At 39.9% G+C, this 27913-nt stretch overlaps 1 protein-coding gene across 1 annotated transcript; it reads right to left on the minus strand.

Moving 5' to 3' along the window:
- On the minus strand, nucleotides 1-27908 carry nisch (nischarin). Its single transcript, XM_084929099.1, has 28 exons — nucleotides 27708-27908; nucleotides 26569-26652; nucleotides 25884-26066; nucleotides 22625-22673; nucleotides 21869-22032; nucleotides 21673-21768; nucleotides 19412-19507; nucleotides 19162-19314; nucleotides 18305-18373; nucleotides 17889-18074; nucleotides 16915-17043; nucleotides 16599-16712; nucleotides 14221-14416; nucleotides 10798-10916; nucleotides 10346-10440; nucleotides 9176-9451; nucleotides 8576-8871; nucleotides 7968-8182; nucleotides 7356-7768; nucleotides 6529-6698; nucleotides 6364-6427; nucleotides 6045-6183; nucleotides 5680-5830; nucleotides 5384-5503; nucleotides 4367-4528; nucleotides 3818-3990; nucleotides 3190-3380; nucleotides 1-2447 (listed from the first exon to the last, which is right to left on the minus strand). The coding sequence occupies exons 1-28, from the start codon at nucleotides 27786-27788 to the stop codon at nucleotides 2120-2122; spliced, it is 4512 nt and encodes a 1503-aa protein (XP_084785225.1). The 5' UTR covers nucleotides 27789-27908; the 3' UTR covers nucleotides 1-2119.
- Between the last annotated feature and the right edge of the window lie 5 nt (nucleotides 27909-27913).

The following is a 27913-nucleotide window of genomic DNA, read 5'->3' on the forward strand; positions in this document are numbered from 1 at the left end:
TTAATATTTCATGGGAAAGCTTTCAGTTTCATTTTAATTCAGTGGTATTTCCCGTTTACAATGCCCAATAATGTTAAACAACAGTGGTGATGGGTGGGAGAGCATCCTATGTGTCATTTGTATTGTAAGAAAAACAAAATTACATAAAACACAAAGCAAAATATATTAAAAATAACACTCAATGATAATACTACATTTCAGAGTTCATGATGATAATAATATCAGGACCCTTGTGTCTTTTTACAAAATAAGCTTCAGGATGGGAAACATCCGTCTGTCCAAAAGCAACAATTATATTAATATCATATTATTAAAAAGCTTCATTATACAGTTCAGTAATACTGCTTCATCAGTTATAATGTGCAAGAAATAAAATGTTCAGAGAGAAGATTGTGCCGAGCAGCTGTGTGTTTGTGCTATTTCAAATGAAACCCCCCGATCTTATCATCAGTCAGGCTGAACACACAAAGGAATAGGAACACACACACGAAAGCTATTTTTGGTTTTAAAGCCAGTAAATAAAAGCAAGTAAATCAAATAACTTTGGAGTTATTTAAATGTTTTCTTTCCTGTTTTGATAAAGCTACGCTAGCCTTTTCCCTCTGTTTCCAGTATTTGTGCTAAGCTAGGCTAAACATGTCCAGCAAATGGAGGTCATCCACCTTCAGATCCGACTGTGGATAAGACGGAGTCTTAGAAGATGAACCAGAACATAATCCTGAATTAGGAGTATTGGAGCTCCCGTGGACCCTCTGCAGCGCCCAATGCTGTGCAAATCCAGTCTGTGTGTGCAACATCTACAACACCCCCCCCAAAAGAAAAAAAATATAAAATTAAAAAAATTAAAAAAGAATATACAATGCATGGTTAGATGCTTTACAAGAAGGAGAAGTTGTGCCAAAAAAAAAAAAAAAAGTCTCAGGATTTTGGCTTCGTACAAGGTCACGGGCCTCTTCTCCTGTCTCCTGTCACTGTAATCCAGTGATGTGCAGACACTACTGAGGGGGACGGAGCCAGATTCCCACCAATCTGTAAGAAGAATGACTGCTGGGCTCAGATTTTTCAAATTACGGTGGTCACTGTCTCAGATTAGGCGATTGCAGGGTCATAAAATCCTGCATTTTCTTGCCTGAGAGACATAACGGTTGACATTTTGCTCTATGACCAATCATGTTCATCTCTCACAACATCAGGAAGGCGGCGTCATATAGAAACTTCCTGGGAAATAATGTAAACAGACAACAGCAACCAAAGTGTTGTGCGTGACTCTGTCCCCCCGCTCTGCTTCACATAGCTCTCCATTAGCCTTGATAACCCTTTTCTATTTGGCACCCCATCACTACAGGTCGCTGAATTTCACTGATGCTTCACGGTCTCTGGTCACTACTTCTACTCTCTTTATGTATAAACACCTGTTGAGAGCAAAGCAGATTCAGGCCGTGGGTCCTCCAACCTTACGCAGCTGGTACCGCTCACTACAGGAGGCCAAAATAATCCAAACAACTCTGATAACATCACTATCATGTTTAGTTATAAACAGCTTAGTGGCATTCTGCGCTTCTACTGGTCAACATCAAAGAAGTGGAAGAACCAAAGTCACAGCACTGGTTTTCGCCCATTATGACGTACCCTTTTTGTGTTCTGACCAGAGTCGACACCCTCCGTCATCTGACTGGGCCGCAATTGTACTGATAGTGAGAAGTCTAAGCTCAGGATAAAGTCTCACTAAGCTTCAAACTGTGTTCAATCGGTGGCCTGTTCCTCCATCTTCAAAGAAACCCCCCCCCAAAAGCACAGAAATGCTTTCATCATCGAGTGCAGTGAGTCTCAATATTTTCACCCACGACTCCACCCCAGTTATTATTAATTTCTGTCAATTATTAACCAAAAAAGGGAGGAAATTTAATTTTGTTTTCATCCTCCGCATAGAAATCTCTCCTCATCTTCAGATCAGATTTCTCTTCCCGATGTCCCTCCTGCAGTGACTCCATGGCCCAACACTGAGATTAAACCAATCAAACCCTGAGTCCATGTGTAAATGAACCCAATCACATGATGACTCCACCCACCAACCAGCAGCTGAGCAGTCACCTATTTGTCTGTCATCGCTGTCAACCAATCAGCCCGTGAGCTCAACAGGAAGCTCTCGGCTGCACAGCACCTCCCACTGTCGAGCGAGGAGCGAAATCAGCCTCTCTCTGCTGTCGGCTCCCGGGACAAAAATGCACCACTGCACCTCGCCCTCTGCACCCCTGCTGGCCACACCTCCTCTGGGATTAGCTTCATTGCTGCTGACAGCAAAGTGGTCCATGGTGAGGTGGCAGAGGAGGTCGGGGCCAGGCAGGTCGTCAAACACGAGAGTCAGAGCCTGGGGGTACGTCTGGTAGCCCAGCAGCACCCGGTCCAGGTCGCGGATCCTCCGGGCCTCACGCAGCTGGTACCGCTCCCTGCAGAGATTGCAACCGTCAGTAACATCCAGTTATACTTATTTCTATTAAGGAAAAAAACAACTCATTAACTAGTGCTTTAAACATGCATTTCCAATGTATACTGAGCCTGGGAATAGTCTATTTTCACATCAAAGTAAACATGTGAGGTTACTGAAACTAAGAGGCTTCTATCCACGGTGTGGAGAACACAACAGGAAAGTGATGCTGGTGGTGAACTTACAACTTAAAATGGAGCGTGCAGACTGTAAAACATATTTAAAAGAATATGTGAAAATAAAGAGAAGGGCCAGTAAAATGTGGGCTCGGGATCAGCGGGAACTGTCGGACTGGAACCTAAACAATCAAAAAGAGCCAGTATGTTACAGTTTCCTGTTCCTCTTGACAGTTTCTGAATTGATGCTTCTCCTCTTTGGCTTCATTGAGCACAGACTTGAGCTGTGCGTTTTCCTTCAGTATTTCAGACTAAGCTGTCTGCACAGTACAATCTCAGCTGGTCTCTGTCTCCTCTTCTTCCTCTTTTTCTGTTGCAGACGAGGACAAACAACGTTTTTTTTTCTTGCGGCAAACTTGTGACTCAGACCAAGTTTAGGGGCGACGCATAACACAGAATTGATTTTAATTTTCTAATACCTGTTGGACTTTCCTCCCCACTTTAAGGCCGTTGTCGTGCATAATTCTGCTCTATCATAACACCCCTGTATACAGGCTGTTTGAAAAGGTTTTATTTCTTTGTTCTCACCTGGATGGAGGTTCTTTAGCGAAGTCTGGCAGTGGATAGCTGACATAGTCTTCATCCAGCAGGAACACATCGGTGCTGGTTAGGATCAGAGTCCTGGGCTGGAGAACTGGAGACCGGGCAGAGCCTAAATCAGAAGAGGAGGTGCCTGAGAGTGCAGAGCCTTGGCTGGGTGGACTGCTGGGGATCTGGACCTGGTGGAAAATAATCATAATAAAAATAGAGAAAACCAAGAAGCTCAGAAATTGAAAACAGGAATTATAAAACCAGAAAAACAAGACTGGATTTGATTCTTTATCTAGAACATCAGTTTTCAGCAACAGCCAAACAGTCAAACAGCTTTAAGAGTTTATCACAATGTTTCTGGAGGCCAAATTACTGTCATCCAAAATGCTCACAGTGTCATTATTACCACAGTAGCCCGTTCACACATTTAGCAGATACAGAGGAGTGTGAACATTAACTGGAAGTTACGTTTCTATCGACATGAACATCCAATGTTGCTTCTCATTTATAGATCCTTTTATATTCACAAGCTCATTGTGGCTGCAATTATGTGCACACTGAGTTAGCCTGAGAAGATCCTGCTTCCGCTCCTGTGTGCAACGTTTCTCTAAGAAGAAGTTCTTACCTGGAAGACCAGCAGGTACAGCAGGACGTTAAAGGAGCATGGGGAGGAGGACGCCACACTTGCTGGAGTCTTCCTCTCTGCTACGATGAAGGTCAAATCTCCCATCTCCTCCTCACTGGGATAAATGAACTTCACCTTGCTGCTGTGGACCAGCTCGTAGTTCTGCATCTTACCTGCAGGGGGAGACAAATTTACATCTGTTACGATGATCATTGCTTACTGGTGGTCTGTACAGATTTTATATTTGGTCAAAAATAATACATTACAAAAATAAACACTTAAATAGATGTTTTTCAACATTCTTGAGTTCTTCATTTTGTACAATAAAGAGTAATCTTTACTGAATATATTGAACTATGATGTTATCTATGAAGCAACCAAGAATAAGTCCCTTCACAGTGTCATGATATATAAAAGTCTAAGAAGTCAGAGAAAATCAAGATCCATACAGAGAGGAAGTGCTGTCTGTTAACAAGATGTGGGTTTTATACTTTAATATTATATATTCACTCTTACTAGGACAACAGATGGCACCGTTGCCCGAGTTACCTGTGCTTGTGTTGGTGAACTGCGAGTAGAAGTCCTGATCGGATGGCTCTGGAGGAGGAAGCTGCTGCTGCAGACTGAGAGCTGACATCAGCTCCTGCAGGAAAACGCTCGTGCCATAGCTGTCCCTGCTCAGACAGCACACCACATGATCTGCTGAGTGACCTACAGGAGGGAGAATCGATGGAAAGCTAAGAAAATCATACAGACACTATTTATTTATTTATTTAAAAGCAATTCACTCTTAAAGGGGGCCCATCACATCTTTCCTTACTTTCTGTCATACAAATATACATACATAGATGGATGTGCAAATTAAATATGGCCCAAAATGTAAAAGTTCAGGCTTCAAACTGCTTTTTCCCCCCCCCCACTATTTGCTCATGGTAGGTCACTCTTTGAAAAAAAGAAAATACTCAAGAATTTCCAAGTTAAATCGCAGTTCATTCCTGGAAACTCATAACACTTTTTTTTTTTCACAATTATTTAATTTTAATCTACCGGTAATAAATCGCCAATTTATAGGTGGAAAACCCATCACTATCATTTTCAAAGTTTGGGCGCCACTGACCAGCTGGCACCAATCACTCTGCAGCAGGTTGACTATAGGAATGTGTCCCTACACATACAAAAACAGAACAAGCACTACTGACACTCTCCCAGATGGTGGAGCTGATGTGCAGCTGCTGGATGTGTGACTCAGGTTTGCTTGTAACACAGTGGGTATTAATGTATTTTTAGGCAGTTTTTTTTGTTTTAATAAATGGTATTATTTATTATTTTCCTTTAAAAAAAATTGCAGTTTCCTGTCTTTACGTGCACACACGCCTCCTGCCTTATCACCACAAATAAATTTCTATTTTATGAGAAAGTGCTGCGCGTTCAGTAAGAGGAGATAAATCTAATAGGACAGGCACACAGCTCGCAGTATGAGTAAAAAAGCAAAGCTAATCTAGCTGAGTCCAAGAATAAAAATATAATGTTGGAATGTCATGAGAGAACAGGCGTAAAAGCACCTACCTACGACTCTGAAGTACTGATCAAACAGCCCAACGTTGACGGCCAGCAGATCAGAGAGTCTGATGGACATACAGCAGCACAGACATGTGTCTGGATCTCCAGAGTCTGATATGTCCAACACTGACAGAAACAGACAGAAAGAAAAAAGGAATCGAGATTTAACAAAAATGATCTCAGGGACACACAAACAATTGCAAAAAACGCAATAATTCAGAAAAGAAATTTCAGGAATGACTCGACACAGTGATGGATAAACGTCCCGTTGACCGGGGACCAGTCACATGAGTAAATTTTACCTGAGTGATGACCCAGTGTAGTGGCCGAATCCTCCAACAGGAAGTAGATTGAATCAGTGGAGAGTAGCAGACAGCAGGTGAGTTCAGTCTCAGGAGATTTGTAGAGAATCACAGACAGCCACAGCACCTGTCTCACCTCCTCCGCCTCAGACTGATATAAATGATATATATATTTTAAAAATGATTCATAGAATATAGAATAAAGATTTAAGACCTGTCCTAAAGTTTATTTATCTAACACAATCACTACAAACATGAGTTATTAGAAAATTACTGTGTTCTGATTTGAGCTCTGTTTACAAGCAAAGTGATCACTCAGAGAGTGATTTCTTGTAATGCATATGCTTCAAAAAAGGGTTTCTTACCTGTGCTATATATCTGTGGAAGTAGGTGAGCAGCTGCTGCTCTCCCAATCCAGCCATGAGCTTCAGACCCGGTGACAGACCAGGAATGAGGTGGGGAGAGGGTTGGTTCTCCTCCATGTGAAGACGGGAAGAGTCCCAGCTGTGAAAGAAAAGGAAAAGACAAAAAGAAAAACATTTCAGTCCATAAATATCTGGACAATGACACAGCTCTTTGTGGTTTTCCTCTGTCAACCACATCAAGGTGTGGTTGAAATGCAGACTTTCCGCTTTAATACAATTCTATTACTCTAGACTTGATGTTAATATTTAAAGGCTGTACCTGCTGGAGCCATGTGACTGCTTGGTATTGGTACAACAGCACTGGTCTCTGGATCTATAACGACCTGAGGACACAACAACAGAGCTGTAAATCTTGGAAAAGAAACCAGAAGAGGTCAAACAAAATGAAAAAATAGAGTCTGGTCTTCACCTTGTGAGAACTCACCTTGCTGTGGACAGAGCCTGGAGGGCCGGGGCAGGGCCACCACCTTCAGCCCCTCCAGAGCAGACCTTCGTTGGCTCAGCAACCCCAGAAAGGAGCTCTTGTTCTGGACCAGAGGAAAGCACACCAGCAGCCTGTGATCACCCAGCAGCAGCTCCACAGTGTGACTCCTCCTAGTGGACACAATACGATGATGGAAAAAAAGAGATTAACACAGATTTAAAGAAAGAAAATCAAGGAAAAAAATGTTTTGTTTATTGCTGTTTATTTTTATTTATAGTATTTATACAAAAGATTCAACTTAAAGAGTTTCAAATTAGGTTATGGAATAAATAAATAGTAGAGATTCATGATTTTAAATCTGGAGGAATCACATTAAGTTGAATATGATTAATTTGTAAAGAAATCTACTGATTAGACACGACATAACCACAATTAATCATAATATAAAAACCATCAATGTAGCCATCATTTCAAATACAAAGATATTTTTTGTAGATAAGGTCAGAGTTGGCTTAAAGAAACTCTTTATTAAATAAATCATTGCTGTGTTGTGGTTTTATGACACTAAAAAACACATATTCCAGTTATATACATTTATACAGTTATGTAAACGCTCCAACAGGCATAATGGTTAATAATGACCAACAGCTTTTCTTGTCCCTGAACTTCACATCATCTTTTTTTTCCTCAGGTGCTGAAATATATTCAGATTTCTTTGCTTTGTTCTAATAATTTTATATAAACTAATGAAATTATCGATTTAGTACATAAACATACATGTCAGAGTTCAAATCTAGAGTTACACCATCCACTCACACCATCTTTACCTCTGGGGATGTTGTGGGTCCGAGCAGGATGCATTGCTGACTTTGTCCCCCACCTGAGCATCTCTCTCTCTGGGGTGAAGCACCACGGAGCCGAGGGGTACACGGACTAGCCTACAAAAGGAGGAGGAGAGATGACGAAGGCCAGCATTGGGCTTCTCTATTTCTGACAGCTCTCTGAAGTCCATCTTCAGCACCCACAGTTGTCGGTGGGTGAGGAAGAGCAGAGAGGGAAGGCTGGGCTCCTCAGATAAGATGTCTGAAAGGAGGGGATTAGTGTTGAGGGCAGATGACGAAGAGGAGGGCATGAAGAGGACGGGATAGCCTCCCTGTGCCCCTTGACTTTCCTCCAGCTCCCAGGAGTTGATGAGTGAGCGGGGAAGGAGTTGACGAGTGTTGGAGAGCTCTGGGTCAACCTGGAAGAAAGAAGGCATGCTCCTGTTTCTAAATATGGCTTATGGTAAGTTAATAAAATAAACTCACAGCTCTATTTTTATCTTTAAAAATGCAATCAAAGAATCTGAAATGGATAAAATGCAATACAAATACAAATATTCAAAACCACTGACTGCATCTGAATATTAAACTGAGGCGGCTTATGTGTTGCTCTCTGACCTGAAGCAGCACCGTGAGCTCAGATCTAATCTGCTGAAGCTCCTCAACCTCAGAGAAGATGTAGAACCAACAGGCTGGTTTTTCTTGCAGTCCAAAGGCAAGACAGGAGTCTGGGAGCTCAGCTTGGGAAGAGAGTGACAGCTGGGAGTACGGGAGCAGGAGGTCCACCTGGAGGCTGAACAGCACTTCCTCCAAAGGCAGACTCAGATCTTGGTCTACAGACAGGAAAACAAAACACACATCTTAATATTTTATTCAATATTACAGCACTACACATCATGCATTTGCAGTGTTCTCTCAAAGGTTTAACACATAAAGATATGCCATATAATAAAAAAAATAACAATCCTTATATTTAAGAAGCCAAACCATCCAGTGTTTACAATTTGCAAATTAAACCTTGTGAGATTTTTTTATATCTTTCTCATCAGATTGGGTTGGAAACCAACAGTGACATCAAAATCTAGTTAGTCTCAGTTAATTTATAACAGAAGTGTTGTAGAAGTTAACTAGATTTCTTCTAAATCGAATTTGTGCGTCAGATGGAGATAAAAATGACAAAACAGCTTCCAAGTTTGCTCCAGTCTGCATGTAGACTGTGTGCTTACCCATGTTCTGATTGGCCCTTCTGAAATCATGTGATGAGCACAGCAGGCCCAACAGTTGGTCCGCAAGCACCAGGCATGCCACCTTCTGCTTCACCTCCTCCTCCTCCACCTGAACACAGTAGCACCACAGAACCCGGCGGACCTGGACCTCTTCCTGTTTCTCCTCACTCTGCTCCTCCTGATGGCCACCAGGCTCCTTTGCAGTAGGAGCAGGGAGCAACATGAAGGAGGGGCCGACCAGCTCCTCCACAGAGTCATCCAGACTCATCTCAAAGTAGCCATCAGTGGACCCTGGACTGGAGTAATAAACACAGAATGAGCTAAAAATCATCTTCAGGTCTTTTAAGTTATGAATTTCTTCCGTGTTTATAAGTTAATTATCTAAAATGATCTGTCTGTTGTTATAAATGTGCATCCAAAGGATCATTTCTCTAATAGTTTTTAAAAACAGCTGGAATATAACATTGATCTGATGAATTATAGAGGATTTCACACACAGTAAAGAAATTTTAGAATCTCAGAAACCTTTTGACTCTGCAGATTCAGTGGGAATCTCTGGAATCCTCAAATTCAGTAACAGAATATATCTGGTTTAAATACCTGGGGCTGCCCACTTCAGTGCCCTCTACATGAGACTGAACCTCTCTGGATTCAGAGCTCTTCTCTTCCTCCCTCTCCTGCTCCTTCTCTTCCCCCTCCTTCTTCATCTTCTGCTGCCTCAGGGTGGAGCTGAGATGCTGCGTAAGCTGGGTGATGAAGTCCTTGTTGGAGGAGGAAAGGGAAAGCAGGTGAGAAGGAAGCAGAGGACACCAGGCAGCACTGCACGAGGAGCAACTGGCCTCAACGGGTCTGGATGAGGAAGAGGAGCAGACACAACTGGAGGGGGGAGAGAGGAGAAACAGATGTGTTTTTTTATTGCTTTTGTTTAATATAAGATAAAAATGTCAGCTCATAAATACTGTTACCACAGCTTAGTTTAGCTCATCCTGCTTATGTGTTAACTGTCAGATAAATACAAGCTCACTGAAAACACTCTTATCACCAAAAAGAGGATGATGGTTACGCCCCTTACCCACAAGTCACGGGTCACAAACCTGTTTAATACTGTGCTGTTGCTGATATATGAATTCAGGGAGCATATTTACAATCCCCAATTCCCAACGGCTTCAGGAGTGTGTTGGCAGGTCTATCTAAATGGTGAATGGACTGGTTCTACTCTCCTTGAGAACTCAAAGCACTTTAAAACCACAAATCTCTAATCATATTTCAAGTAATTATCATCATAGAAAAATTTTGGTAAGTGTGCTTTTTACGTTTTCTTATTGTATGTGTAATTAGCGGGGCATTTTGTCCAGGGCTCTGATTGGAGGAGCCAGAGACACTCACCCTGGACTGAGCCAATAACGTCATCTCAAGCACTATAGAAGTAAGACTGGAGGATAGCCTTATTTCCCCTCTCAGTTTATTTTTTTAATCAGGCCTGACTGGTGAATGAATATATAGATGCACATTTTTGTTGGTTTGTTTTTCAATGTAAAGCTATGCTTCTATCCCAACTCATTTACACAGGAACATCCAAATATCAACAGAAAACCAAGATTGGCAAGACTGCTGTCGTTGAATAGTGAGACTTCTACAAAGACTTATTCACTCACATTTCTGCTGTTGAATAATTGTCACTGAAACTCAATAATCTCCGTATATATTAGATGTTAAAAGCCAATTTTAATTTTAAATGTTATGGTAACAGCACTATTATCTGATACTGACCATACAGTAGCAGAGGTAGAAGTAGTAACAGTAGTAATGCTTGTAGAAGCCCCAGAGTGAGTGTGTTCAGACAAACTGACAACAGGCTGTTGCATCTGAAAACACAAAGACACACAACAATAAAGATCAGCTGACTCTAAACAAGATCTACCTCCACCTGAACACCTCACATGCAGTCTTGTGCTTTCACCTGTCCAAAGTGATAATATAATAAGAATTTTACTGTGTTCCTTTGATGTGTTTGCATTCTCTAAAATTAGCAGCAACCCTCAAACATTTTGCACAAACATATCAGGAAGATTTTAAAGTAATACATGTAATTTAGGATCATTTATAATGAAGTAACCAATACTACCCCTCCCATCTAACCAAACACTTCCCCTTCTAACTAATATCCTATTGGTGTGATGGTAACAGACCCCTCCCATTTCCAATGCTTGTGTGTGTTTAACCTGTGCAGAGTCAGCAGACGGGAGGTGTGTGTTGGTGCTAAAGCTTGCAGGGGGAGGTGTAGGATCCACAGGAGGGGGAACACTGGGGGGAACTGGGGCTTCTTCTCTGTTCGTCACATCTGAAACAGGAAAGCAAACACAGCGATGCTGGGGGGTGAAATCATTGGCAGGTGTGATACCCTTGGTTTGAGGGTATCACATCTTGGTTAAAAGCTAAATCATTTCAATTTAAGTACATAAACTTCTATTAACAAATGGAATTACGTTCCACAAAATAATAGCCATAAATAAGGATCAGCAAACATGCTTAAATGTTTAGTTTTGAAAGATTAGTATCCACATCTTGTAAAAAGGTGGTTAGTGAACAGGTGTCACAGGAACTACAGCAAAACATTAATGTCAGCAGTGGTATTATCAAGCTATAACCTCTGGGGCTGAAAAATGAAGCCAATCCAGAAAATGTAAAAACTGCAGTTTCTCTAACAGCCACATGAGGCTGGCTCCATAACTGAGTCAATCCTTATAGACTCCCATGTTATAATGGTCAAATTCTATTGAACTCCACCTCCTTCATAACCACTATATTATCTATCTATCTATCTATCTATCTATCCATCCATCCATCCACATTAGGGGTGCAACAATACACAAAATTCACGGTTGTCACGTTTGATATTTTTTTGATACAAAAAAAATGTTCATGCTTTTTTCATTTATCATTTATTAAAATTATAAATATATATTTTAACTCAAAAGTACAGCTTTTAAATTTAATGTTGCTGAAACAACAAAGTAATAAAAATATAAATCTATCTGATCGAGAAATCACTCATCTTTGAAAAAGAGTTTATTACAGAGAAATGGCTCTTTCCAAAATAAAAGCTATACTAGACGCTTCTTCTGGGCTATATTCTCAGCAGCATATTAAACATATCAGGTCCCCATAAGGAGAATCATGTGCTAACGGCTGTCTAAATGACTCGGGTAAAGTTTGTAGCATGCGTGCTTGTTGTTTTTGTCTGCTTCCACTTGTCTTTGCACTAGGATGATGTCGGCGTAAATGTGCAGTCATATTCATTTTGTTCCCACTAGTGCTGTCAGCATTAGTCTGAAATGACGTTAACGCCACAACACGGCAAATCTCCGTTAACGAGCTACCGCGGATCGCCCCGTGCGTGGGGCTGGACGGTGTCAACACGTTAACGAGCAAACTGCGCTAACACAGTAGTTCCCACCCATGTAATTGAGCATTGCGTGGCACATCCGACATACTGTTTTACTTTTGTCCATGACCCGCTTACCTTCAGGGTCATACTTCACATGAAGACCAAAATAGTTCCAAAGGCCAGATCTGAATGAGGGTGGGGGAGGTTCAATTTGCCATGTTGCAATGAGCTTAGCTTCTGTCTTGCTAGCTTGTGCTGCAGTGGATCTGCGCTCGACAGTGCAGCCTAGGCGGAGTTGTCGAACGCAGATCCACTGAGCTCTCAACACAGACAGCATCGTCAGAAGAAAAGTTGATAAAATAAATAAAAATCTGTATTGTTCGATACATATGCATACCGAACCGAAAGCAGTGTATCGAACGGTTCAATATCGATACGAGTATTGTTGCACCCCTAATACACACATATACATATATATATATACACATATACACACATATGTATGTATGTATGCATATAATGTCCACCAGCTGTTTAATTGTCCCTTCAATGAAGATGATGCCTCCATTCCTGATGTAACATGGAAACAGATGATACCAGCAGTAATTCTTAGGTCTGGAATCAAGCTTTTTTTAATGGTTTTTGTTTTGAGATATAGCAAGATTTTATTTAAGAATTAAAAAGAGTGAAAATTAAGTGTTATGAGGGCTGTTAATCTCCAAGTCTGAGCTGGAGGAAAGGCTTTACAGTTTGGTTCAGAGAGACTTGTCTTTATTTAGAAAGCCTCTCCAAACCAGAGGACAGAAAGCTGTTAGAGCAGTTTATGAGCTTTACATTGTGTACAGTTTCATCACTGTTCCACTTAGCCGCGTTTTATGTATGTAGCTAGAGACGCATGACTGACAGAAAAGTTCAGGATATCCTCAACAGAAATGAGCTTTACTGACTCATCCACTTATATCTGACTCTTTTCACAAACTTTTACAGCTTAAAGAGTAAAAAGTAGCGGAGACCCGGCATATTGTCAGCTGAGGTAAACAGCAGATGGACAGCCTACACTCACTACAGGTGAACTGCGGCCTGAGTTTTGAGGTGACTCAGGGGTAAAAACATAAAATACCAGAAAACATTTTGCACACCCATGTCTTTTTATTATTCCTGATTTATTTAGTACGTGGTCCCTCGTTTATCACGGGAGTTACATTCTAAAAAATAACCCGCGATAGGTGAAATCCGCAAAGTAGCCAAGTTTAATTGTTTTCAATTATTATAGATGTTTTAAGGCTGTAAAACCCCTCACTACAGACTTTAAACACTTTTCTCAGACAGGCATCAACATTTTCACACTATTATCTCTTGTTTAAACACTCTCAAAGTTCAAACCTTTGTAGAAAAATAAGTCCAGTATTATAGAATGAAACCAAAGGCACCCGCAGGTGACGACGTTTCGTCGACATTGTTGTGTTTGTTGGGGAGAAAACTTACAAACATACAGTACAGCACTTCAGAGTCACACTGCTAGCGATCGAAGATTTGTTTAAATTTGACAAGCTGGACGCATCCTGTACTGACAGGAGACACGGCACGAGATTGATTGACAATGGTCTACAGCCAATCAGGACGGAGAACACAATGCGCTGTAAAAAAAAAAAAAAAAAAAAAACACATGCAAAATTGCACACAAAAAAGTCTGCGAAACAGCCAGGCTGCAAAAGGTGACCCGTGTTATAGCGAGGGACCACTGTACTTATATTCAATTATTTATTTATTTTTTACACAAACGGTAGCAGCAGAAGGTTGACCGGCCGTGGCAATTATGAGGTACATTTTACATTTTATATTTTTTAACTCTTTACTGACTGAAGCATGTTTGTCCTATCACAGCCACCGTAGCTAGGATTATGCACTTTAATTAGGAGGGGCATTAAATCAGAATTCAGTTGACTGCAATCTGATATCTGCTAGTGATCTAGCAGTGAGATTTTACACACTGTCATAAAATGCAACAATTGCTTTTAGGCATGAATTCAACATCCTATCTGCTTTGTAGGAAACTCAAGGATGCCGTAAAAAGAAATTTCTAAAACTCAACTCAAACGTATTCATTTCACAATAACTTAATTAGTTTGTTGATCAACGCCCAATTTATAAATGATTTAGAAGTAGTATTGAACCATTTGGCTGCTGTCCTTGATTAGAAACAAAAACAAACACCCCCCTCCCTCAGCATGGCACAGCCTGATACATACATGATTACCTTTGCTGGGGCAGGCAGCCTGCTGGGCCGAAGAGGTAGAAGAGGAAGAGGAGGAGGATGTGACAGCAGCGGGAGGAGCGACAGAAGAGGGAGAGCAGGTGGATGGGAGAGGAGAGGAAGAGGAGGCTGGGAGAGGGGAGGAGGAGGAGGAGAGGAGAGGAGGTACAGCAGCAGAAAGCCTGGTCTCCTCACTGATCTGACGGGAGGACAGAGAGGGGGGAAGCCTTCAGAGATCAGCAGTCATCTACACATCACATCACAACTCTACGACCAGCAGCTCCATCAGCAGCAGAGCAGCATGATTATTTAAATGACCTTTTTTTTTAAAGATCTAAAGACAATCTCTGATGATATATAAACAAAAAACATAAAAACCAAACTATTTGTAGCAGTCTGGTGCCACTGTATAACAGTGAAGTTAATGAGCTAAATCTGTGTGCCTATAGTTTAAACAACTGACATTTTTTGTAGCTTTAACTCTTTCTTCTATAAAGAGTTTTAAGGGTTATTCCTATTAGGCTTCCAAGGGTTCAACAGTTAACAAACTACAGTGAATATTCTGTGTGCCTCTCTTTTATTTGCTATTTTGCTCCTATAGACAGGCTTTGTAAATTTGAAGAGATATTAAAATATTTGGGTTCCCAGTCAATGACTTTTAAACATTGTCATTTAAACAGGAATCAGCTTAATATTTTTACAATTTCTTAAGTGGTGTCAAGATACACGTATGAGGACTTAGGGCATATATCTGTCATCCACACAGAGTCAGTTATGACCCTTTGCTAAGCCTACTGCATGTTTTAGAATTAGTGTTAGTAAAATACTCCAGACTCTATTATGGCTTTGTTTAAATGAGACGAGATGCATTATTATTATTATTACATGTATTTCACGAATAATAAACGAGTTGTAATTTGGCTAAAGTTTGGTCAGTGTTTGTAGCCTGTGTGAGAAACCTTTGAAGCTTCGCAGGCCGTTATGAGTAAAGACTACTTTGGAGGCTAAATATCCAAACAGCAACCCTAAGTCATTTAGAAATTCCTGACCTGAATTTGTTAAACTTGTTGCCTTCCTTCCTGTAATACATACATGCAAAAGCTGCTTAAACACAGATTTAGCTCATAAATCAGTTATGTTGCAGTGTGTTAGTTTTTATCTCCACACTGAACGATCTATTTATATTTGATGCATTTTGAATAATTCTACTGCTGATGTGCAATATGTGTTCAATCAGAAAATGTTAGCATGAAGGTGGTGTCCAACTGCAATTCCTTATTTACCAAGAAAACTACACAGCGCCTTACACTGAATAATTAACATTAGTACCTAATAAAACCTCTGCTAAACTTTCACGGCTTCAGGAGCCGTTAGTAAATAATATGATGTCAGAAAAACTATGTTAGTTACATCTAACTGGTGGGTTTGTACACGTCATGATTATTGATTGAGCTACAATCAGGTTAAAGTTATGAAACAACTACAGCAGGTTTCAGGGTTAATTTATCTAAAAGATAGGATGACACAGTTCAACTAACAAAGGCACAGTCTGACTTCAATTTCAATTTTTTTTATTTATACAGCACCAAATCACAACAACAGTCGCCTCAAGGCGCTTTCTATTGTAAGGCAGACCCTACAATAATAACTTCAAGAATCTGTCACATATGACTGACATCAGTGCACAACATCAGTTTGGTTCCTCTCAGTGTTCAAGTACACCAATCAGCCATACATTAAACCCACAGACAGGTAAAGATAATTACCTTGTTACAATGAAATTCTGAGTCATTCATAACAATCAGAGATACACTCAAATGTTGTTGCAGTCCAGGCACGACCCCCTAAGGTAAAGTGACCGCCCCATCAAAGGGAAGGGGAAGAGCAAGCCTGACTCACAGGTCCCAACCCCGACCCAAAGGATCTGCTGCCAGACACTACAGAACAAACCCAGAGGTCCCATATACAGACAGAACAACAAGTGTCACAATAACCTCGTAATGATGAGGGAAATGTCAATAATGCCCATGTGAAGATATTATAAGTACTTTTCCCATGATTTATACAGTTATGTAAAATAATAATAAACACAAAATCAATAAAAATACAGATATTACTTCTCAGAATTGTTTTGGGGGCGTGGGAGGGACCTACATGATTATAAGCAGGTAGTTTTAATGTTGTGGCTGATCAGTGTGCAACTGCTTTCAGCTTTCTAACATAGATTTGTTCATCGTTTTAGACTGAATAATTTTAGACAATAATAATATGTACTGTGAAAATTTTATCATGTTTCACCACGAACTTACATGAATGCTGCTAGTTTAACTACACAAACTGACACTAAGCCCTTCGGTGGGCCTTAGGGTGACAGAGTCTACCTTCTTGTCGTTGCCGCTCATGCGATCTTTGGCTTCTTTGGCTTTCTGAATGGCTTTCAACACTTCCACAGTGTCCAGCTCCTTTTCCGTCGTCGCATTACAGTCCAGGCAAACCTAAAAACATAGAAAGAAATAAAGGATTAACACAAAGATAAAAACATGGAGAACAGAAAGACAGGCACTGTGGTGAGGTGGATGATGCAAGTGTATTGTTGTAAGAGCAGTCAGAAAGGAGTGGAGAAAAAAAAGGTTGTGTTTGCCGAAACAGTAATAGCATAGGAGGAATAATATTGTGTGGTAGGTTCTGGTTGCACACCTCTGCTGCACGATCCCCAAACTGGGCCAGGACTTTGGTTCTGTAGTCTGGGATGATGCATATGGGGTTACTGGACAGGTTGAGTTTCTCCAGACAGGGCAGAGAGCCGATGTTCCTGATTTCCTCCAACTAGAAAAATACAAACACACGGTGAAAACACGATGCTGCAAACCTCAGCCAAGGCTGCACACCCCACCTGAATCAAAATCTTTGGTCCAGACAGAACTTAGTTTATGATGTTTTTGGGGTTTTTTTAATATTAAGAGGACGTCTTTCAGTTTTTATTATTTCTATGGTAAATGGCCTGTATTTGTATAACGCTTTTACTAGTCCCGCCTAGGGACCCCAAAGCGCTTTACACACCCAGTCATCCACCCATTCACACACACTATGTTCTATGTTACATTAATTCCTGGATCTAGTTCCAAAACTTTTAATCCTCTTAGTTGAACCCATATCCAGCTCTGGTAAAATGATAGCGCAAATCTATCCATTAATATTTCTATACACTGAAGCATGAAATAGTATTTTATAAGTAATGTTGCTAAGAAAAGGGTGAAACAGTGGAATCATATAAACTCTTTGGAGGCGTTTAAAAACCAAGGTGTTAACGAACTCTTGTAAATATCAAGATTTTTTAAAGCTATGATCAGACTTATTGTTCGGTACAGCAGGTTTATACTTCTTAAGGCAATTCTTCAAGAAAAGGATACAAACTGAGAAGGAAGAAGCCCTATATATTATGTAAGGTAGAATAAAATGTCAGGTTTAATCATTTCAATACTCGTTTACATCTTTTATATACATGTTTTTTGTTTTCTCTAGTTTTTTAATACAATTTTTACACAGCAATGTTAAAAACAAAAAAAAACTGAGGAGGAAATGTTAGATATGCCGTCTTGCAACAAACCATGAAAAGAGAAATGTTTTTGTATTCTCCCACATGGCCATCAGGGTGTCCTTGGTGTACTTACCTGTGCCAGTTGGTTGTGGCTTAAGTCCAGGCTGACCAGAGAATAGAGCTTGGTGAGACCGGTCAGTCGGTCCAGCTGGTTGCCAGCCAGGCTCAAGGTTTTGATGTTCCCCAGACGAGTGTGAGCTGCTTCCAGAACCCGGAGGTTGTTATAGGACAGATCCACGTGGACCAGATTGTACAGGTGCTGTGAACACAAGGAGGTCATTTCTGTTTACACATTTTTTTAAAATAACACACATTTAACACCACTACATTGCTGCAGTGACATTTAAGACTATAGAAATTGTCCAATCATCCTGAAAATAACAACGTTGTTCATTTTATCAACTATAAAAATATTTTTGGATGTTTCAGGAATTATGCAGACGGTCAAATGAGGCATGACCTGTCCTCATTCTTCATTCTGTCACATACCTGGAGGTTTTCCACTGAGGACAGCTGGTTGTAGCTCAGATCCAGAAACTCCACCTTAGGCATCAGTTTCTACAAGAGAAATAAACTCAGTGTGGAGATACGGGGCTCTGGCTGTGAGCACAGAAGCATCACAGAGCTGCTGCTTAAACCTTCTGTTTGCAAGTGACAGCTAATAAGCAGAAAGTTGGTTTGAAAGGAACGGCATTAAAAAACTGGGAAAAACTTTCCCATTACAAAATAAACAAGGATTGTTTTAAATAATGAAAAAATATGATGGTGAAATAAGTATGATATGTCCCCTTTACTAATATACATGCAAAACCGAGGAATATACAATCTTCCCATTGAACTTTTTGTGATTTCCTGTCTCTTTGGGGCTAAAAGAGGCCACCCAAACACATCAGATATCAATGGAAAGCCCAAGATGTTCTCTATTTAATACGTCATGTCCATTACGGGGGACATAAATGAATAGGTCGATTCTCAGGAGCTGTAACTGGAGCTTGTTTCTGTGACTGAAAATAACGGAGGAGAGCTGTGAAAAAAAAAAATCAGCATTATGTAGTTTGGTGTTAGGTTTTGTCCATCAGTGTGTTACGATATCTGGGTGGAAATTTTCTGGTTGTTTTTCTTACAGCAGAAATCTCACATTATTATGTTGTTTAATTAAACAGACAAAAACTTACAATGTGTATCATCTGGTAATGTTATTATGTAACATTTTATCTGTTATGTGGTGTATTTTTCCATTATTTCACTGTTAGGAAAACAAACAAAAACTGCTTTTAAACATAATTACTGACTGAACTCTGGGTGAAGCTGCTGATGTTGCAGGTTTTGGCGGGTGTGTGTCTCACCACTGAGCTGTCGATGCTACTGATGCAGTTGTGACTCATGTCCAGCGTGGTGAGATTTCTCCACACAGGGATGACAGCGGTGACAGGACACCCAGACTCCACCCCCTCAGGCTCCCACTGCGAGAACTCACTCGCCTCTGGGACGAGGACAGACTGAGGTGTCACATAAATGAAACACACGTCAGTATCAGTATAGTGCCACATACAACAGTAATACTCAGACATGTACTGTATTTGATCTAAAATGTACCATCATAGATTCGGTGGAGCGATGGATGCTCATCGTCACCAAGCTCGACCTCAGAGAGGACAAACCAAGAATCTGCTGAGAGCTGCACTCGGTGATCTGAAGACAGACACAACAGTAACATTGTAAGATAACATCCCACCACAGTTTACTAAACTGATGACGTTCTTAAACGCAAATCCTCTGTCCTTTTACACCAGTACTCAAAGACTGAGTAAGCACGTTCAGCAAAAAACAAAACTAAGGCAGGTCCGTGTGTTAAAAGCTGAAGGACTTATCTTACCACTGATCATTTACATTTGGATAAACTTAAAAGAGTGATAAGGGATACTGCGTCAGCATTGTCACGTGGTGTGAGCAGAATCATCTGCAGCTCAACGTGGCAAAGACCAAGGAACTGATCGTGGACTTCAGGAAGACCAGGAAACACTTGACCCCTGTTTCAATCCAGGGGGTCAGTGTTGACATTGTGGAGGACTATAAATACCTTGGAGTACACATTGACAATAAACTGGACTGGGCTAAAAACACCACAGCACTTTACAGGAAGGGCCAGAGTCATCTCTATTTTTTGAAGCGACTGAGGTCCTTCAACATCTGCTAGAAAATGCTCAGGATTTTCTATGAGTCTGTTGTGGCCAGTGCGATCCTCTATGCTGTTGCATGCTGGGGGAGCAGGCTGAGGGTAGCAGATGCCAACAGACTCAATAAACTAATCCGTAAGGCCAGTAATGTTGTGGGGATGGAGCTGGACTCCCTCAAGGTGGTGTCGGAGAGGCGGATGCTGTCCAAGATAAAGACAATGTTGGATAACACCTCCCACCCACTCCATGACATGCTGGTCAGTCACAGGAGCACGTTCAGTGAGAGACTGAGATTACCGAAAAGCACCACTGAACGACACAGGAAATCTTTCCTGCCTGTGGCCATCGCCCTGTACAACGCATCCACTTAACACACTGGTTACTGCTACAACTACACATGTTTCTTTTCCAGCTATTTATTAATGAGTGACTTATGTGTGTGTGTGTGTGTGTGTGTGTGTGTGTGTGTGTGTGTGTGTGTGTATATATATATATATATATATATAGTAATAGCAATACTATATATATATATAGTAATACTATATATATATAGTACTATTCTTAGTTAGCGTATTGTCTGTCTTGTTAATGTTGGTTTATAATGGAGCACTGTAACAAAAAAATAATTTCCCCCAGGAATCAATAAAGTATTCTGATTCTGATCTCCTATTCTTTTTTCTGTTTGAACTCTGAAGTGAAATTCAGATTAAAATAAAATTATTCAGATCAACAGCTGAGCTTTTTTTCACACTGGACACAAAGAAACAAGTTATTATTTTGTTTGTTATCTTTTTATGAGTTTTTATCTTCCAAGTAAAAAAGTACAATTTAGTTCAACATCAAATGACTCTAATAACAGGTATTTATAGGTATCAGCTCCACTCATAGGCAGCCGTAGGCTCTGCCAGCCTCGTCTTCATTAACTGGAGTCCCCATACTGCACCTCACAATAATGTTTCTGCTGCTGGTGCCTTTGGAATCAATTTAACAAAATTCCCAAAATTCCCTATGGCTTGTTGTGAGATAGAGCCTATCCAAGAAGTGTATGCTTCAATTTTAGTGTATAAAATTCAAGTTTTATTCATCTGTTGCTTACAGTGTCTGTGAATGGCACCTGTACAGTTTATGGATTAATAACAAGCTTACCTTTTTTTTTTTACTCAAAGAAAACAAAAAACAAGAGTACACACTGTTGTGTGCTCTGTGGTAAACACGCAGCAAAAAGGACCCTCAAGCGCGCTACGTCCAGTCTCAAAATTTCAGCTCAAACATACCACTGGACAAAGCTTTTGACCCTCAAAACACGGAGCACCAACTCTTTTATGAGCACATTGCATTGTGTTTATAAAAATAATAAAAACAGCTTTATTTAATCATTTTCAACCCTAACACTAGTGTGACCAGTTCAATTCAGGCCAAGCAGCTCTTCTACCCTATGGCATGCATACTGTATGTCCTTAACTCTTAACCCTCCCAGCAAATTTACAAAAACAAAATCAGTGATTTATATTTAGCAACAAAGAAAATCCGAGAAGAGCTTCCAGCAAATGTTCAAGCTTAGCAAAACTTTGTCACACTGATTAGCAAAGCCAGTAAAGCTTTCCTCGTTGTATCCACTAATAAATCACATTGTTACATAAAAACAGACAAAACATATTTCACGGACAGAGAGACAGTTACCTCTATTTGCAGCAGGGATTTGAAAACAGACAGGTCGAAGGGGAGACTCGCCTCCTGAATATTACTGGTTCCTACTGGACCTCTGGTACCAGAAATCTGAGAAACAAAGACAAAAACCAGTGAGAGCCTTCACTACCTCTGCTGCTCAGAGGGAAACGACATGACAGGGATTTCTGGTGTATAAGTGGTGTATAACCTTGAGGTATCGCAGCCTGCAGGTGAAGTCGAGGATGTGTCCCAGGTCTGTTTTGGCATCTCCATTGCAGCAGGTTGGTTTGGCCATCCGCAGCTGCTGGGAGACGGAGAAGAGCTGCAGAGGACGGAGAGAAAACACCTCGCCGGCTTGCAGCAGCTGCTCACCTACAGACAGTGTGACACTGCTCACTGTACAAACCAGGTGTGTCAAATTCATCTTTTCATTCTTTTCATTTTAAAACAAACAATAACAAAAAAGAGCTCCACAATTACTTAAACGTATAATAAACAACATGAACCATCTTTTTAAACATTTAGAAAAAAATCTTATATATTATCTTATTTTGCTTGAGTATACAGTTATTACATGTATATTACAATTTTAGAGTATTATGGAGCTACACACAGTTGTACTTTACTCTTTACTACGTATTGAAATCTAGAAACTTTCGATAAATGCTGAGTGGAATCCTGCAGTGGCATCCTCACACAGGAGTCAATATTTATGATTCAAACATTTTCAATAAAAAAAAATAGAATTATGAATGAGGTCTATACAATTTTCACACACTGCAAATACACTGTCTGCCTATTTGGACCCTAACATGTCACATGTATGACACCCTTGGTCTACACACTTGTTATTTTCTTTGCAGGGAAGTCTGTTATATGTTCACATATACAGCTTCAAACGGTTATTTACAAATCAGATGTTAACAAGACCTCTAAAGCAGGTCCACTGTGTCTGCTATCCTACCTTTATGGAACAACTCCTCTGCCAGCGCTGCAGTGATGCCATTGATTTCCTGGAAGAGCAAAAAAAATTATAATAACTTTAAAATAACTAACAGTTGTCGTTACTTGAACATGGAGCCATCACCTACAAATTAACTGAATTAACAACATTAGGTCGTGTTTGGACGATGACACAATAAGAAACACCTGAGATAAGATTTTATATAATCGGCGCTATTTTCATTAGTCTGTTACCAGACATAGTAGTTGTTTATCCTAATTGTTAACACTGTCACTGATGCACAGTGCTGATAAATTGTTGCACTGTAAATGTTAGCCACCATCTGCCACATGATGGAGCCTTTTTGTTCACAAATACCTTAAATCTGTTAATCTAGGCCCGATCTTTTTGTTAACACTTTTATTGTTAGCTCTTTTAAAGGTGAAAGAATGAGATTACGGATACAAGCGGTGGAAACAGGCTTTTTTAGCATAGGGTGAGGAGTCCAGTCGTTTGGGAAGGGCTCAGAGTAGAGCTGCTACTCCTCAGGTTCTCTAACCTCTGTTAGACATCGTCTGTCTGAGTAACAGCAAATAGAAAATATTTCTTTTTACATTCAAGCTTTTTATTATATTACATTTAGATTCTGAATTACTGAATCACTTTTAATCACCTTTCAAAAATGTTCAGTTTCTTCTTTATTGTAACTTCCCCCTACCATCCTTGTATTTTACTAATATTTCTTTAATTCTGTTTCTTCTACTGTAAATTGACTTGATACCAATGTTGACGCAGATGCAGATCATAGGTCACACTCTATATTGATTCCTGATCTATTTTCTATGTGGGCAAAAAAGGTCTTTGAAGTTTCTGAGTCTGAACACAGAGTGAAAGGCTTGCATGTGACTGAGGTATGCAAAAAACTCCACTGATATGAGTTTTACGTCACTGTTAAACAATGCAAAATGACAGAAAGATACGCCAGCAATGATCTATAAACAAAAAAAGCTTGGAGCCATGCAAATGCAACCGGTTTATGATTCCCATCACTATAGCTGATCATCATTTCTTTACTGATGCTTTCACAAAAGTTTTTTTTTAAACTTCAAATAACATTGACACAAATCAACCTCCAACCATGTTTTAAAAAAGTTTGGTTCGTAGTACTTAGAGCTACGCCTGCAGACACCTGGATCTGTCAGCTGTCTTCCTTTCAAACACATTACACTTCGATGTAACCGAACATTAAACAGAAGATACAGATTCCCACTATCATTCCAAACAAAGTTATCTGCTACAGTCACATGCTGTTCACTTCAAGTCACATGAGAGGTTTTCCTGTGTGTGCTTTGCCGTGCAGGCTTCTCAAACAGTGGCCTCTTGTTGTTAATCCATTATCGTCATAATGTGATCACTGTCTTTGTCATCACAAAGCCTCAAACCACTGTGTGTGTTATCAGACTACACTTGCTTTATACAAGACTGATCTATCAAAGAAAATTAAGTCACAGAAAATATATAATACAAAGAAACAGAATATAATAGTTATTCTTGATACATGGATTCAGTTTTATCAACTGTTCAGCCCAGCTCATTTACAGAGACCCCAGTGGTTTCTTTCAATGGGCAACTGGGCCATTCGTGTAGCACTGAGATTTTATCTACATCTAAATTTGTTACATGATGAACTCGTGTGAAACTGTGACAAACCTAACAAAACCATCAGCTCTCTGCCTCCTGATGTTAACCTGTATAATCCATCAGCTCAGTATGATGAGAAATGAGCCACAGAGTGAGAAATCCATGATCAGTTTTTTTAGATGTTTTCACTCTTGTCTAAATTAAGGGCTTTGTTTTGCTGAACTCTGTATAAGGATAATATAAAACAGGCTAGCTATCAAATCTAACAAGGTGACAGTGAACTTTGGGATTAGTTTTCAACCAAGCCTAGACGTTGAGAAAAGACCAGTTAAAGATGGTTATTCAGTATTGTTTGCTGGGATGACGCTGTGGGATTAGAACATTACCGAGGGTAATGTCTTCATCCGTAAGAAGGCTGTAAAACTGACAATGACTCAGAGCTCGGGATGAAAGTTGCAGCCAAACTCATGACGTGATCAATTCTTACAAAAACAGCATTCATTGTGCAAAACACTGTGACACGTACAAACATGATGTATTTTTTAGACTTTATCAGCACGTTTTGCAGCCCTTAAATGGAAGAATAATCCACTTCACCATGACTTTCCTTCATAAAAGCTACTAAATAATTTCTTTGTATTATTTAAGAGTCCAATAAAATACACTCAGTTCGAGTTCATGAAAAGGGCTCAGTATTTTTTATTTGAAACATTGTCTGTAATTTATTGCGATTGAGGTTAAATTGTTAATAATGTTTTAAACTTTATATATATTTTATACATGATTTACATCCTCACATACCGTCTACATATTATGAGGTTTTTTAAATACGATGTTGGAAATTGTTTAATCAGGCCTATAACTGATGGATGTGTTTTGTGTTTACTGTGATGAACTGCTTTGACGTTAATCTTAAATGAAGAGACTTTTTCTCAGGGGTGGGTGCCATGTGTTTGGGCTTATGTCACTTCAGGATAGTGTTTTGACACCTGTTTCTATAATGTTATACTGAAGCTTATACCTACTGATAGCTGTAATTGTGCTGATTGTACGAAGGGAATGCTTTTACATTCAAGAGAGATACAAAACTGTTTTACTGTGGTATTATACTGTAATTCTTTGGCTCTATAAATTTGAAATTCTCAAAATCAGGAGCATATTTGAGAGATGAACTGATGTAAATATGTTATGGTTAAAAATAAAAATGAGATATTACTGCTACTGCTTGTAGATTCTCTATTTAAGAAAAAAACTCTAAGTTGGGAAACTTAAGTGCAAAACATTTAACACAAAATAAGGTCAATCTAATCAAGACAGCAGGACAAAACTAAACAGTTCAATAGTTCAGTCTTGCTGTGTCAACAGTTAACGTTTTGTTTCAACACGAAGTCGTATGTGGAAATAGGAAGAAAAAAAGTGTTTGACTGGTTTTGTCTGAAGAACCTGACTAGTCTGCACAGAGTTTTTATCTCAAAAGTGTCTAACAGATTTAAAATGAATGGGAACATCTAGATCTTATCAACCAGCATGACTCTCTGACCTCGTTTTCTTTGCTGTAGTGAAGACCTAACAGACCTCCACTCCAAACTGAGGTTATTCTAAATCATGAACTGCACACTTGTTTATAGGTTGTACTCACGTAGAGATGAAAATGTAGGAAGTTGGTGAGCGGTGTGGGCGTGGCTTGAGGAAACTGCTGGAGAAGAGTCTGCAGGTAGAGCTCCAGCTCCTTCTGCCGCCGCTCCACCAGACTCTTTGAGTTCTTTCCCAAGATCTTCTTAGGAGGAAGCAGTCGTCTATCAACCTTTTTCTCTGCCGTAAGCTTAAGCGGAAACAAACATCAGGAGTAAAACCAGGTTTGATTTTCATAATAAAACAATCCTGCAGCCAAGAAACAAATGTTTCCTAGGTGCAGAGAACATGAAAAGTTGTAGCTATTCTCCATTTTATATCATTGTAATTTGATAAGACTTATCAGAATGCCATTCAAACAAGAGAGAAATTGACATAAAAAAATTTTGAGGAAATTGTTAGAGATATTTTTATGAACACAATTTATAGACCGTAAATTGTCCTATTAAAACGAGAGAAAAAAACTACAACAAGTGCTAAAGGTAGTTAGCATTGTTGTCTCACAGCAAGAAGAGCCTGGAATCTAATCCACCATCAGGGGTTAGGTTAACTGGTGATTCTAAATTGCTCATAAGTGTGAATGTGTCCATCTCTCTGTGTAAGCCCTGTGAATGTAGTTTACTAGAGGATTCAGACTAAAAAACTGAACTGTTGATGGAGGCATAAGGCTGCTCACTGGCCCACTTTATTACCTTCTCATGGAGGTCATAGAAATCACTATAGCGGTGCTTCACAGTCCACCTGTGCTGTCCATCTGTCACATCAATGATGTAGACCTGAAACATCAGAGAAGCATATATTAAAATCTGTGACCCAGAAGAGGATTCCTGCATATAAAAATTTTTGATCTCCACCAAAGAGGTTTGGAATTTCTGCCAAAGGAAAATCACCAAGACTATAATAAAATATTCTTGACCAATTACATTTTAAGTGGGTTTAAATTCATGAAATCGTTAAAACATTTTACCAAATAACAGAAAATTCACAGCACACTTATACGTGTTTGCTTGTTTCCAGGATCAGATGAACCCAAATGTTTCCTGAAGCAAGAACTTCAACGTACAGCTGTTGTATTGAAAATGCAGTCAGGGTGGCTATGTGGTGACTCACTAGACAAAAATGGCAGAAATCGTCATATGTATCACACCTAAACCAAATAAAAATGTATTGAACTAGGGGGACAGTTGATACTTAATTCAAGCATTCAGGCTCTTTGTGGATTAAAAGCGTCTCTTCAATTCAGAAAAACATGGCAAAAAAAATATTATGCGAACAAATCACTCTCCCATATTAAGCTCCATTCAGATGAAAACGTGTGGTGACATTACTTGTTTTTAAAGCTGAGTGACCTATATTAATAATCAATTCAAAATCTGGTGTTTTTTCTCTGTCCTGCTGTCTTGAGAGAGGATTTAACTTACAAGAGGCAACAGGAGCAAATCGGGTTATCAGCCACATTAAATAGCACAGAGCGTTACAACACACAGCACATTGTCATACAAGAAAGGAACAGAAAAAGACTGAATCCGTAAAAGACTATCAGATTTACACATTCAAGAGGAAACACTGTAACCCAACCGAAACCGTGTGTGAAAATTAAGGCAGCAGTTAGCAGTTAGCCTGTGAGCTGCTCTTTCGGCTGCTTTTACCATGCTCTGAAGAATAAAGACATAAAGCCCGAATCCATCTCCATGTTAAGTCCACTACAACACACCCACTGTCTGGGGAACTCAGAAATATTACTCGCTGTTTTTCCGATAGACCTGGAAGCCGGGAGAGCTACAAGCTAAGCTAACTGGTATTAAGCTAGAAAGAGCGGAGCGGAGCTTACAGTGTAGTTTTCCACCAACTCTGAGCCGACAACAGATACTTTTCTCTCCGAAACCTCCTCCGTAAACGGGACGGGCTCCATGCTGTGATCAACGAGAGGAGATTATCTATTACTGAGGAAAACGGTTGCTAAAGATGCATAGCGTTCCTTTTCAGTCAGCCGCCTCCTGCCGCCATGTTTGTTATGATGCTGAACGAAGCAGGTGA

This window comes from Perissodus microlepis, chromosome 5 (assembly GCF_051167445.1).
Source record: "Perissodus microlepis isolate ML-2025 ecotype Zambia chromosome 5, ASM5116744v1, whole genome shotgun sequence".
Lineage (NCBI taxonomy): Eukaryota > Metazoa > Chordata > Actinopteri > Cichliformes > Cichlidae > Perissodus > Perissodus microlepis.